Source organism: Sciurus carolinensis, chromosome 12, assembly GCF_902686445.1.
Source record: "Sciurus carolinensis chromosome 12, mSciCar1.2, whole genome shotgun sequence".
NCBI lineage: Eukaryota > Metazoa > Chordata > Mammalia > Rodentia > Sciuridae > Sciurus > Sciurus carolinensis.
Genome location: NC_062224.1, coordinates 104667041 through 104681829, shown reverse-complemented (window position 1 = coordinate 104681829; position 14789 = coordinate 104667041). Strand labels below are relative to the sequence as shown.

At 40.2% G+C, this 14789-nt stretch overlaps 1 protein-coding gene across 1 annotated transcript in view; it reads right to left on the bottom strand.

Annotated features, from left to right (window-relative positions):
* Stx6 (syntaxin 6) overlaps positions 1 to 14789 on the bottom strand; it is a 39804-nt gene that overhangs the window by 11469 nt on the left and 13546 nt on the right. Inside the window, exons 4-6 of the mRNA XM_047520686.1 lie at positions 7648 to 7710; positions 4230 to 4355; positions 2836 to 2942 (exon numbers count right to left, since the gene is read on the bottom strand). Of these exons, the coding sequence (XP_047376642.1) occupies positions 2836 to 2942; positions 4230 to 4355; positions 7648 to 7710 (296 nt within the window). The remainder of the gene's footprint in view (positions 1 to 2835; positions 2943 to 4229; positions 4356 to 7647; positions 7711 to 14789) is intronic.

The following is a 14789-nucleotide window of genomic DNA, read 5'->3' as shown; positions in this document are numbered from 1 at the left end:
AACAAGAGCTACCTTTGTGTGCTGGGTATGACTTTTCTTACTGAAGACAAAGCAGGCATGTCACTTAACCTTTAGCCAAGGACACCCACGAACCATGCTTCCAATCCTCTTCTAACTCAGTGCCCGCCAACACAAATGCCCTGTGGCACACATATTTTATATTTTCCAGGAGTCATGTTTAAAAAAATAAACTGCTGAAATTAACTAATAATCTATTTTATTTATTCCAATATATCTAAAGTATTTCAACATATAATTAAAACAAAAATTGCTAATAAGCTATTTTATACTTTTTTCACCTCAAAATCCACTGTGTACTTTACCCCTAGAGCACACTGCTATCCGACTGCTCACATTTCACCTCCTCTACAACTACTAGTGCTATTTTACTGGTACTGTGGGCCAAAATTCACGTTTTTTTCCTTTTAATTTATTTTTATCAAAGTTACACACACCTAGTTTAAAGAGAAAAATGGTCCTACAAGGTTTTTTACAAAAAACACGGCTGTTTTCTGTTCCCTAGGGCAGGTGCGTCTGCCCCCTCAAAGTCTTCTCTTGGTACACTCTCCATTTCTGAAAGTAACAACCTTGTACCCTAGGACCCTGACTTTTATCTTTAGACTTTACCTGCTGGCTCAGCACTATCACAGAATTTAGCTCTCTTCCTATCTGAGTTCCACCTCTGCATCCTCATCACTTCTGATTGTACAGTCATTGTTTGATTAGGTCAATATTCAGCATTTACATAAAGACTACTGAACAAATGCTATCCATGGCTCAGGACTGCGTGGTGGGACTCAGAGCTCAGTAGTGGTCTCCACTACCAGCTAAGGATTCACCTTTCTCGGGCCTGTTGAGTCTTCAACCAGTCATCTTCTTGCTTTCTAGGATCTAAACCTTTAGGACTCGTTTATTTTCATGCTTTATGTTCCCATAAGTTTTATGCCTTAAAAAACTTCCTTTGCTATTATTCTAGTGTGTTTAGAGGGAGTAGAGACAGGGGTATGTGCGATTCACCATCTTTAACTGGGAGTCTCAGGTTTTCCCTATTGTCAGTTTGCTTCACCAGCAGAATATCTCATCCTTAATTCCTTCCCAACTCAACAAAGGATTTTAGGGTCTAATCCACGTTAGATGGAAAGTAAAGTCTAGGTTCCTGCTATTCCAACTTCCCTGCTGGTCTCCTTGCCTGGAAACACCCTGGTACATCACCTAAATCACAGGCTAGCTAGGCCTCTCCAATACTGGATCAAACCTCACTCCCAAGGCCGCCTCCCTAGTCTCCCAACATGCCCAGAGGGAAAAGTTCTGCCTTCATACCACTCAGACAAGGTCTTTTCTGCTCGCTGTCTGCCTCCCCATCTGGACTTCTGCCACTCCCTCTGGATGCCCATGCTAGAGACACAGAACGTATCACTCATTCACCTTTGTGCCTCCAGATCTTTACAAGTGCTCCTTCTTCCTTCTGGTACACACCTTCTCACTGACTCCTGGCACAAGCACAACTCCCACCTATAACCTCCCAGGCTATCTTCTACACAGTCTGCAGGTTTCAATTAAACCCCTCTTTCTCAGAGAACTTCGGCTAAGTCAGAGCACTCTAGGCAGCAGCACTAAACCAGTCATGGGGAACTTCCTATTTCACTGTCAACACATATTGACTGCATTTATCAATGTCCACTTCACTTAGAAAGTGACCAGCTCTGCATGGCAGAGACAGTGTCTCTCCTGTTTGCTGCTACGTCCCCAGGGCCCCCCAGAGGGCCTGGAGTAGAACAGGTGTCCAGAAAGGATCTATAATGGATGAATGTGTAACCTAACATTGAGATAGGAGAGTTTTTGAAATATCCTAATGGACTGTCTTATTTGTTTCCCACAAAAAAAATATTTCAAAGTGGTAAAGGTATTGTGTGGCAGCATTTAAGAAGGCTGTTATGCTGGTCATGGTAGCACACACCTGTAATCCCAATGACAGCAGAATCATAAGTTCCTAGGCCAGCCTTGGCAACTCAGCAAGACGTGGTCTCAAAATAAAAGTTAAAAGGGCTTGGATGCAGCTCAGTGGTAAAGTAACCTTGGAGTCAATACCCAGTACAAAAAAAGAAAAAAAAAAAAGAAAAGAATGCAATTTTTGCTATCATACTTTATAGCATAAAAGAGATTGGTCATTTAAAATATTATGTTTTCTTGATTTTTGTTTTAATATGTTTTTAGTTGTAGATGGGCATAATAACCATCATTTACTTTTTTTAATGTGGTGTTGAGGATTGAAGTCAGTGCCTCACACGTGCTTGGCAAGCGTTCTACTACAGAGCCACAACCCCAGACCTGGTTTTGTTTTTTGAGAGGAAACATTTTCTTGTTAATTGGAGTTTAATTTGTAAGTTTTTCCATTAAATTATGATTTAAGCTTAAAGCAAAGTCCTGTCAATGCAGCAGGAACCACGGGAAAACAGAGGTGCAGAGCTCCAAGGGCCACCTGCACAGGCCTCCTTTCACCATGCCCACCCTCTTTGGAACAAAAAAATCTCCAGAGGTTACCTCCATGTTCACATTCTCATTCATGATTACACTTCAAGCATTTGCTCAGAGAAATTTGTATCTGCTTTTGGAGATGTTTAAAAATAATAACTATGCCTAAACCCTGTTGTAGATTTTATCTGATAGATTTGCTTCTTTAGGGAGGTTAGTCTGTACAACAGAATAAAAATGCAGCTATAAATAAAACAGCTTTTGGTTTTACAGCCTCGTAACTGCCAGGCCTTTCAGAGGTCTGTCCCTTGAGATGGCTTTTCTTCGGTCTCACTACAGCGAGAGGGGCGTCTCAATACTCACACTGCCTGCTCCTCCAGCTCCCCTCCAATGCGCTGGGACATGTTCTTCAGCACCCCGATGCTGCCAGAGACCAGCTCCAACTGCTCATCCTGCTGTTCCACGATCAACTGGTGCCAGAGAAACGGGAAATAAGCAATTAAAATCCATCTTACCTGATTCCAAGCCCAGCACTCTAGCAGCTGCTAGTTTCTCTGCCAGCTTGGGACAATTCACATTCAGAAGCAAAGCCCAGAAATCAAAGGACCAGACCGTCGCCTTTGAGAACACGCTGCTCAAAAGGCTGGATTGTCAAGCTACTGATATCTCCTGCTGATCCAACTTGTGAACAGTCAGCAGGGCTTGAAACCACCAAGAGAGATTTACTCTGGTTGGCTGAAGTCCAATAAAGGAACAGACAATAGTCGAAAGCACACATGCAGATGACCACTGAGTCATGGGTATGTTTGGGAAGAGGAAGTTCACTGCCAGGATCAAGGTCTCCATCCACAACACACTCCCACACCTTAAATGCAAAAAAGCCTGTCACATCTCGGGATGCAGGAAAACTACACACAGCCTTTTTTTTACTCCTCAAAGACAATCTAGGGGAAGCCCTGTGGAAATGTTATCTTAAGGACAACTACTAAATGATAAATTAATATTTATTTTAATTGTGCTTTACACCCTCTCTATTAAAAAAGCTTGCTTGGTTAAGTGCAACTTGAGTAAACTTCTAGTTAAGGAGGCATACTAATGGAAATGGACCAAAAGAACACATAACCTACACATACACAAAAAGACACAGAATAATCTCAATAGTTTCAATGGACCTGTTTGTCCAACCAACAGATGCCTTAGCTTCCTTTTATAAATATAACTACATAATAGAAGCAACAACACACATACAATCAACTTCATTTTCCTTCTACTCCTTGACATCCATGAAAGCAATTATTTTTCTATGTAATGGAATACACTAATAATTTCCAGCGAAAAAACAGACTCAAATGTTTCTGGAAGAGTCTTCATTGACATGAACAAAACACTGAGTAATATGAATAAGAGGTTGGCCTTGTCTTGTAGGGTTTTGTTTGCTTGTTTGCAGTACTGGAAATTGAACTCAGGGTCTTGCATGTGCTAGGCAAATGCTCTACCCTAAAGCACTCCCCAGCCCCTGCCTTTCAGTCTTGATGTCTGCTCTGCTTGCTATGACACCTAACCAAGTGTGGTTCTCTGAGCATCATGCTCTAAAGGCTTTAAAACCCTTCATGTATGTCATCATTACACAGTCAACCATGGGGTAAGCTCTGCTCTGACCTGCCTGTCATTAAGCAATGCCTCCCCTGGCTGGCAGAGGATCCAGGGAGGTATCCCGCCTGCCACCTCCCCTCCTTGGCCGGCTGTTCTCGGGGTACCTGCTGCTGCGCCTGCTGCTCCTCGATGAAATGGGAATTGGCTAACTGCAGCTCTCGATCAAGGCGCCCGTACTGATCTGTCGTTCCTGTGCTCCAGGTCTGGCTGCCGCTGTCTCCCAGCAGTGCCTGTGTGAGCAGGAACAATCAGAGTCAGGAAAAACAAACAGGTACCATCTCTGAACAAGTGACACATCAGGGCAATATAAAAAGTTCTCACATCTCTCATAACCTGGGCCAGGCTTCCAAGTGGTGTCTGTGTAGTACAATTTAAGGACTGTCCTGAAGGGCCTTCTGCCTTCAACCCATTCCTGTGGGTCTGTCCCATTAAAATGCAAATAAATGTCCACAATAAACCAGCAAACAAATCTGTAAGCTGCTTCACGACTGAACAGCACTCAGTTCCTTAGAACAACTCTTCCCAGGACCTCTGGAAGTTCCCCAAGGACCCAGAGCTTCTAGTCAAACAGGTTTACAGATCTGAAGTTTGTTATTGAAGGATGACCCAGTGAAGTTTGGGGTTTTTTGGGGAAGGGGGTTTTCCCAGGATGACAAGAAGGTAAACAACAGCCCTCATATACAGAAGGCACAGAACTATCCACACCTGCTAAATTCAGTACCTGAATAAAACCCGACACCCTTCACTGGAACTGAAAGCTACAGACGTCACAGAGGATGAGGGGTTGCCTCCCCAGGCAGTATGATCACAAGAGTCCTTGACATGGGTGTTCTCCTCCAGGGATTCTGAAGGCTGGGGTAGCTTTCCCCAGCATGAACTCAAAGGAGTTTATAGCCAGAAATGGCTAAGTTTGAGAATATCTCTCTTAAGCGAGAGGCCAGGAGGGAATGTGAGACTTCAGTGATGGCAACCTTAGACTGGACCCCACTTTCTTTTCATACCAGGACTACGCTAAGACCCAGAAGATGCTGGTGATGATGAATTCTTCTTCCTTGTGGAGTGGCCAAAGTTCTGTACTAGGTACTTTTTACCTCTGGCACTATTAAAAGCCTACCAATTACTTGGTTCTCTCTCCCTGAAAGCCCCTCCCATGCCTCTCTCCACATGGACACTAACCTCCTCGTGACTTTCAGAGGTGAAGTCTACCTACAGCCAGGATATAGGGGCCAGAAGTGGGGAAGCTCAGGATGTGGAACACTGAGTTCTGAGGCACTTATCAGAGGAGCACCTGAGATACCCGTTATCAGAAGTTCTTGCTAAGAGAGCTTTGAGGGCCCAGGGTATCGGTCCAGTCAAGAGGCTGGATGTGACTGTCTCTGGAGTAAAGCAGACCTATAGCCTTTGATGGATGGCTCTGCCCTGCCCTGTTCTTAGGATACCAAGATTAAAAAGGTCCTGCTCATTCTAATCCCAAACTCTAAGGACCTCTGTGGAGGACACTGGGGTCTCATGATAATTTTTTCAGTGTCAGAAAAAGGGTAGAGGGTACCATCGGGATCCAGGCAGAGAACTGGGGCTCCATCAGGGCTGAAGCCAAGACTACTTTTTCCTACAGCGTCCACGGTCTACACTTGGTGAGACATATGTTATGTTGTTAAGAGTCACCTAGATTTTATTGTGAAGTAGTTTAGAGTTCATCAGTCTGACCCCCAGGAGTCTGATTTAATGGGAAAGAAGATGGAGAAGGCCCCAGCACTGGAAGATGAGCCTGTGGGAGGGGTGCCAGGCGCAGTGCTGGTGAAGTTGAGAGCGGCACAGCACCTGGTACCTGGCACGGAGGCTGACTGCCTGCATGACTGCCTGGAAAACCCTGGTCCTGCTGTTCCTTGAAAATTTGAGACTCTGCGACACTTCACTCACAGCCTAAAACAAGATTCCAAGTCGTGTTTGGAAAGGCAATGCATAAGGTCTCACTTCACTCACATTACTTCACCTCGACTATCCAGGGAACAGAACACCCTGAAAGTACCGGAGGACAGGTACTACCTGCCTCACTGTCACAACTACGTCAGGTATTGTCGTTTGTTTCCTAAACCAGCCAGCTGTGGTCATTTACTAGCTTCTTTCTAGAGTTAGAGCCAGATGGAATGAGCTGGCTAATGACTTTTTCCTAGCTGTACTGTTCAAAAAAAAAGAAAGGGAGGTAGATAAAAACAAAATGAAAACCCCAAAAACAAAAAAAGAGACTTTAAACAGGAAGTTAGGAGATAATCTGTGATACTTGTTTTCAAAATTAGGTGTCTCAGGAAACACCCACTAGGTAGAAAGTAGGGATTTATGTTATGAACTACTGATACCTAGTTAGTAATAACAGTGAGACAGTTCTCAAGCTATGAGGCCTCTAAATGGATTACTGGAATTTGAATAGTCATTCAAGGCAAATAATATCATTTTGAATAATCTTGTGATTATTTCTTACTCCTAAGCAAAACATATATCCACAGAATTTGTAAAAACAATCTGTCAATAAAAAATCATCTAATAGTTTGCCAATAGGTAAGGAACATTCTAACCCACCAAAAGAATCTAAATCAAATCTGAATTTAAATTCAAGTTTAAATTCTAGGTGATGATTGTATATTTTAAAAGGGTCATATTTTAACAATTGGAAAGGAGTTTCTTTCATACATAATGAGTAATTTCTTAAAAACACTTAAAGAGAGATTTACCTTAACACACATTTCAAGTTCCTTAAACGTCTTTACATTAAATTTCAATCAGTGTCTAGTAAGTTCTAAGGATAGGCAAGGTAACAGCTGCTAGAGAGTAAAAAATCCAAAACAGCAACTCTTCATCTCAAGGAGCTTGGGGTCCAACAGAAAGAAACAGAACAAATGACGAGGTCCTTAGCCTGGCATTCAGGATACGTTCAACAGCAAAGAAAAAACACCTGAATAAAGGACTGTGCAGTGAGTGTTGTAAGATGGGTAAGCAGAAGGTGCTATGGAGCCCAGAGGAGAGGAGCGGGGGTGGAGGTGGGGAAGCCAACAGCCATGGCTTAGATAAATGTCCCCCAAAGCTCATGTGTTAAATGCATGGTCCCTAGGCCCCCAGTACTGGTGGGAGGTGGGAGAACCTTTAGGAGGTGGAACCCAGTGGCAGGTCTTCCGGTCACTGGGGATATTGGAACCCTACCCCCTTTACTCTTTCACACTCCAACCATGAGATGAACAGATGTGGCCCGCTGCCACCATGACACATCACCACAGCAATGGGGCCAAATGATCATGGGCTAAAACTCAACTGGGAGCCAGAGTAGACCTTTTCTCTTTGTGAGGTGATCATCTCAGACATTTGCTACAGTAACAGACTGTAGACTGACATACTCGACTTTATGGAAACCTCCCAGTGTCACTCCAGGGTCTTACTCTTAGTCACATGACATAGAGACTGTCCACATTTAAAATTTCTAATATCTAATCTCATATTTTCTTTGATAGTTATATTTTGATGTTCTCTCACCTGTCTATTTTTCCTTTCAGCTAATGCCTGCACAGATGAAGTTGACATCTGATCCTTCATGTCCTAATGAGACAAAGAGAAGACCAAAAAGTGAATAAAAGTATCTTTAAAAAGAATCATAGTTAATACCCCACACATTAGCAAAATGCATATAATTTATTATTTTCTTTTTTAAAAACAGACAGTATTCTTTGGCTTTTATTTTCAGCCCCCAAAATAAAGGAAATAAAGAGACATTCCCTTAAAAAAGGTAACCTGGATAATAAATTTAAACAGGAGGGAAGAGGAAGGGAACTAACTTTTACCAGGTTCCTATAATAGGCCGGAAACAGTGCTTTCACTGAATTTTCTCAACAGGCCTGTGAAGCAGGTGTTATCGCCACTTTCAGGTCTGGAAAGGCACGTACTTTCTCAAAGTTGCACAGCCAGTAAGTGGCATCCCTGAGGTAAACAAACACCTGTGCTTAAGGGTTAGCATCCTTTTAAAGATACAAAAATATCATGAAGTATATTTGTATTTTTAAACAACACAGGATACTTCCACATTCATACTTCTTTCTTTTTTTGGTATTGGGGATTGAACCCAGGGGCACTTCCTTCACCACTGAGCTACATCCCCACCCCCTTTTATGTTGAAGCATAGTCATGCTAAATTGCTGAGGCCGATCTCCTTGTAATCCTCCTGCCTCAGTGCCTCTTCAGCAGCTGGGATTACAGGCATGCTCACTTACCCAGCTCACTTAATTATTTCTGAGTTGCATGGAAGTAAGACTATTTCTAACCAGAATGAGTTTCCACAGTTGTATCAAAAATAATTTGTGTATGGAAAGAAAAATGAATGGATGAATTATTAAATCTGAAGCAAAATACTTTATTAAATGAGTCATTTTACTTTTCCCATTTAACCATTACCTGATAGACAATAAAATGATTTAAAATAAGTACAGGATGACTACAATTTTCTTTTTTCTTTAAAAATGGCTGTTAAGATATATTATACTTTCTGTTGGTAAGGAGACTATTTTTATAGATGCAGATGGTAAGGTCTTTGATTTTGATAGAAACTTCTTCCAAGACCCATGGTTAAGTGAATGGGAGATCAGATGGTGCCATGGCCTTTATAATTCCTACTGTGCTAACTCTGAATAATAATGGCCTTCTTTCAACTTTCAAAGATCGTACTCATTCATTCCCCATATACTGATGTCTAATAAATGCCAGGCAGACAGCAGTGAATGACACAAATTGGGCCCAGCCCTGTTTCCATGGAGCTCACAGGGTGATTTCCCTGAGTCAGACACCTCAGGTGTTAATGCAGTTCTCTAAGGCCCCACCCTGGCCGAATAAGTCAGACTCTTCAAGGGGCATTTTAACAAGTCCCTCTGGTGAGGCTTAAACTGAACCGAGAACCTGTGGTCTACACAAAAGCTAGAAGCCTCAAAGTGAGATGGTTAAACCCAGTATCTCCTGGATTCCCTTTCAATTTATCAATTAAATGAGAATTTAATATAACATTCTGATATCCAAACAAACAATTCCATTTATTTACAATATGTTATTAACTATTAAAAATAATACCTGAGAAGTTCACTAGGAGGATAATATAAGCTTTTAAAAAAGGTACCCAATGTATTTTACCATAGCTTTCTTTAAAAAAAAAAAAAAAAAAACAATTACTTTACATATTAAAAATATCAGTATGTGTGTGGAAAAAGTAGTATCTCAGCCTTTGTACACAGCATGTGGGATGTACTTTTGCTATCAGAAGTTAGGAGGGTGAGGGGAAGGTGACGGGAGGCAGTGACAGTACTGGAGCACCAGCTGGCTGCGGGGATGCTGGCAATGTCCTGTAACGCTTCTGGGTACTGCTCAGAGGAGCATGTCCAGTCAGTAAAAATTCATCAAGCTGCACGCTTAGGGTACCTGAACTTTTCTTCATTGTTATATTTCAATTAAAATATCTTTTTTTTTTTTCTTTTTTTTTTTGCGGTGCTGGGGATCGAACCCAGGGCCCTGTGCTTGCAAGGCAAGCACTTTACCAACTGAGCTATCTCCTCCGCCCCTCAATTAAAATATCTTTAAAAATACAGTGCTCCCAAACAATGATGGTAAACTGGACCAACTCTTTTTTTTTTTGCAGTGCTGGGGATTGAACCCAGGGCCTTGCAAGCACTCTATAAACTGAGCTACATCCCCAGCCCAGGACCAACTCTTTAAAAATAAAAATTTTTCATTTTGTTTGCAGAGCTCTAAAACATTCACTGCCTTGACTCATAAATTCCACTAACGTCAACTTACTTTAAGGAAATAACATCAAATATATACCAAAAAGATGAGCAAAAACATACACTGCCTAGTTATTTATAATATAGAAGTAGAAATAAGCAACCTATCAAATAAGGAAACAGCAACTTACACTAAATCCATACAATGAAGTATTATATATTAGATACTATGCTTATGAAGAAAGTCCTGTAAAGAGACAACACACAAATGACCAAACAGGAAAAAAAGGCTCTCCCCACTACTAACCTAAGGGCAACAAGAGATATGTTCCCCAATTCCACTAGGAAAGGAGAAAAAGGTTAATAATAGTTGGTGTTGGTGAAGGTATTAAGAAATACAGAGAGGCTGGAGTTGTGGCTCAGTGGTAATGCACCTGCCTAGCACATGTGAGGTAGTGGGTTCAATCCTCAGCACCACATAAAAATTAATAAATAAAATAAAGGGGGGAGGGGAGAGGGGAGAGGGAGAGAGGGGAGAGGGAGAGGGAGGAGGGGGAGGAGGCGAAATAATAATACGGAGCCAGGCATGGTGGAACACACCTATAATCCCAGTGACTGGGGAGGCTGAGGCAGGAGGATCCTGAGTTCAAAGCCAGCCTCAGCAAAAGTGAGATGCTAATAAGCAACTCAGTGAGACCCTGTCTCTAAATAAAATACAAAATAGGGTTGGGGATGTGGCTTAGTGGTTGAATGCCCCTGAGTTCAATCCCTGGTACCCACCCCCCAAAAAAAGAAAAGAAAAAAAAAAGGAAATATGAAACTGGGCACAGCATCCTGTAACCCTAGTGGCTTAGGAAGCTGAGGCAGGAGGATCACAAGTTTAAAGCTCTCTCAGCAACTTAGTGAGACCCTGTCTCAAAATAAAAATAAAATGGGTTAGGGATGTAGCTCAGTGGTAGAGCACCCCTGGGTTCAATCCCAGTACCTCAAAAAATAAATAAATAAAGTCTTTTGGGTCGGGGGTGTAGCTCAGTGCTTGCTTAGCATACGTGAGGCTCTAGGTACAATCCCCAACCTCTCCCCGCCAAATAAAGTCTCACTGAATTCCTTACTACTTAAATATCTAGGTTATGCTCAGAGATAGTTAACGAAGTATGGTTTGTAACTGCTAAAAATTAACAATTAAAATATCTACTGGTAGGTCAATAATTAAATAAAGCATAACAGATTAGAGAAGAGGTTAGGAGCACGGTCTTTCATGCCAAAAACCTGGGTTCAAGATCTGGTAATGCTTTCTAATAGCTGTCCTAAATTGGGCAAATTTCCCAATTTCTCTTTTTCTTCTCCACATATGGGATAATATCATCTTACAGAGTCACTGTGGGGATTAATGGAGACAATATATGAAGAATGATTAACAGTGGCTAATAATAAACTCTCAAGTAAATACTATCATGTAAAAGTCAACCATTGAAAAGGGTAGTCTAAATCTGTCCTGTCCAATATTAGTGCCACTAGCCAAGTACAGCCACTGAGTCTTGAAAAGGAGTAAAACTGAGAAATTAAAATGAATTCATTTTATTTTAATGAACTGGAACTTAAATTCAGTTACTGGAAAATTTCTTATGTTTGGAAAAAATTGGGTTTGTGACTCTTAAATGTACATTTTTTAAATGCTATATACAGAGTAAGTTCTTCCAATGAAAATTTCACATCTGAATTGACATGTGCTTAAGTGTAAAATAAATGCCAGATTTAGCAGGCTTGGTATATAAAAGTTAAAAAAATTTTAATCTCTCACTAATGTTTCTTAGATTGATTACATGTTCAAATGATAACCTTCTTCATATAATAGGTTAAATAAATAACATTTAATTTACTTGTTTCTTTTTCTTTTTAATGTGGCTACTAGAAATAAAAATGCTTATCACTGAATCATAATATGATCACAGCTATGGAAAAACAATGCAGTTTGCACTGAGTGGAGAGTGACAACGTGCTGTGCTGGTGGACTATTTTACGTTTCAGTTTCTTTTCTACTTTATCCTCTTGCAAAATTGTTCTAATCTTCTTTAATGAACATGCATTACTTTAATGAAATATATATTTTAAAAGTGCAGTTTAAAGTTTTCTGCTTAAAAAAGACTGCATGATTGTGTGTGTGCTTATGTGTGGCCACAGCTGCCGGAAAAGAGCTATGGCCTTCAGTTCTAGGACAGCACTTATCTATGTAGGTTAAAGACACCAGAGACCATATTACAGATCACCTTCATACTGGGATGTGGAATTCTAAGCTATGTTACTAAACAGTTTTAAACATTTTGTAACAATCTATCATGCCAAAAACATAATTACTCATCTTCTTCCTAACACATGAAGTTTAGAACCAGCAGTCAAAAAGCAGTTAGTCCCAATAAAATATGGTCCATTTGCCAAAAGAACAACAAATGTCCTGGTTGTGCTCCTGCATCCATTTCACACTGTCTTCCAAGCTGAATGCCAGAGGCCTCATGGATCCAGGGCTTCCTACTCACAGGCCTCCCGTCCCAACATCATCTGCACACACAGACACCTTATGCTTTCTCATTAACCAAAGTTACTTCTTCTTGACTTATAATCACAAACATTTCTTGGGTTGGGATAGTTTTGGCAGGTGGGAAGTGGGGGCAATTTGATTCCCTTTGAAAGTTAAAGTCAGAGAAAGTCAGTGAGGATCATTTCATTGTTAAAACTGAGATCCAGAAAGGCTGACTGACTGTCTATGATTAAAATTTATTAAGGTCACAGCATGGCCTAGAACTAAGATTTCCTGACCATTTATGCATTACTGTTCTACCACATGCTGCAAAACTCACTACCAAACCAAAGTCTCTTCTAGAATACATTTTCAAAACACAAAATTTCGTATGTGAAATCTCATAAATAAACAAATGACTACCTCAAAGATATAAAACCTATTTACATAAAAACTAGGATATTTTGCTTTCTTTTTTTATTTTTTATTTTATTTTTTTGTGGTGGATTGAACCGAAGGCCTTTGCATGCTAGGCAAGTACTCTATCACTAAGCTATAGCCCCAGCCCAAATATTTTACATTCTTTTGTAAAAACTACCACCAAAACTTAATAGACTTCACAATCTTAAAAGATGGCTGGAAGAACATACACAATGAGACTTTTTTTACTAGCACTGTTTAGCTGAATGTATTTTTTGTTTTTGTTTGTTTTTGTTTTTACTCCAGTTAGTATTGTGGCTACTTCCTTCTCTCCTACAGGATTTTCAACAGAATTCATTAAAATCAAATCAAGAAAAGCTCAGTTAGGCATTGTTACCCCACCACCGGCAAACGCTGACAGCTTCAGCCAGGCACTGTGGTACACACCTGCAATCTCAGCTGCTCGGGAGGCTGAGGCAAGAGCAGTGCAAACTCCAGGCCTTGGACAACTTAGTGAGATCCTTCCTCAGAATAAAATTTTTTTAAAAGGGCTGGGGACATAGCTCAGAGGCAAAATGCTCCTGGGTTCAATCCTCAGAAAAAACAACAACAAAAAATTCAAACTAACAGCTTCTCCAAAATTAAAATTAAACTATAATTTAAATTTAATAAATTAAAACAAGAATGATTAAAAACCTAAAGCAGTCAGTTGGATCACACAGTTGAGTATGAATTAGATCTCAACTGTAGGACAGCAACATTTTGAAGTACTGATGTGATTTATAAGACTTTGTAAGATTATACTTAAAAAAAAAACTTTAAATATTAGAAAATGAACTTTGGATTCTACTTCCAATTATACCAACTACCTTAATTTCCAATATTGACCAATGAATTCCAATTTCCAAAATTCATAGTAATATCTTACAGAATTAAAAATGTGATATCAAAGTTAAGATCGTATCGTTCACTGCAAGGCACCATTTAATATTAAAGTCATGTCCTTTGGAAAGCAGAAAGGAAGACAAGAAGAAAAGAAAGCTGTATTTATTTTTTAAAACTCAGAAATTATATAAAAAGATATGTCACTTAACAACAGAACTTCCTTATCAGAACATCATTTCTTTTTTTTTTTTTTTTTTTTTTTTTTTTTTTTTGGGTGCTGGGGATCGAACCCAGGGCCTTGTGCTTACAAGGCAAGCACTCTACCGACTGAGCTATCTCCCCAGCCCAGAACATCATTTCTAACTGGCTAGAAATTAGGAGTATCTAATCCAAGTCCTCATTCTCTAAACAAAGCACCTAAAGTCCAGAAACACTCTGCCCCTTTAAAAGGTGGATTTATTTATAAGCAATTTAGATTTAAGTATATAGAAAGGCAACTACTGAATAAAACAAAAACAATATACGAAGTTCAGTGATGGTCTACCATTTGAAACAACGTGAAAAGGAAATCACGTGGCACTCTTTGGCAAATGTGTACCAGGTTCTTGCCATATGTTAGCACTGGTCTGATCCCAAGTCTTTTTATTCAAGGAAGCTGCTTTCTAGTACATATGTTAAAGACAGCTGGTTCTCTTACATCTAGTTATGCTAATCAAATGGCTTAGCCATATAGTTTCAAAATACAGAACATATCTTAATGATGCAAGACTTAAACCATATTCTCTCACAGTGTTTAATAATGGGTAGTATTCTTAATAATTTGGGGTAAAGATTTGACCACTTGACTGGTTCTTTTTACATATTGAGAGATGCTTGCTTGCCCTGGACAGCTCTGGAAAGACTGTCAAACAGTAGTATAAGGTAATGTCAATAACATGGATTCCAAGAGTTCCATAAGCAATTTGGATGGTGGGAGAGACCACCACCCAAACCCAGGAAGAACCATTCTTCAGCAATGCAAGCCAGTATCATTCAGTCAAGAAACCAAAGAGCTTCTGCAACAATAATTCTTCCTTTTGTCCAGAAAGAGTGTACAA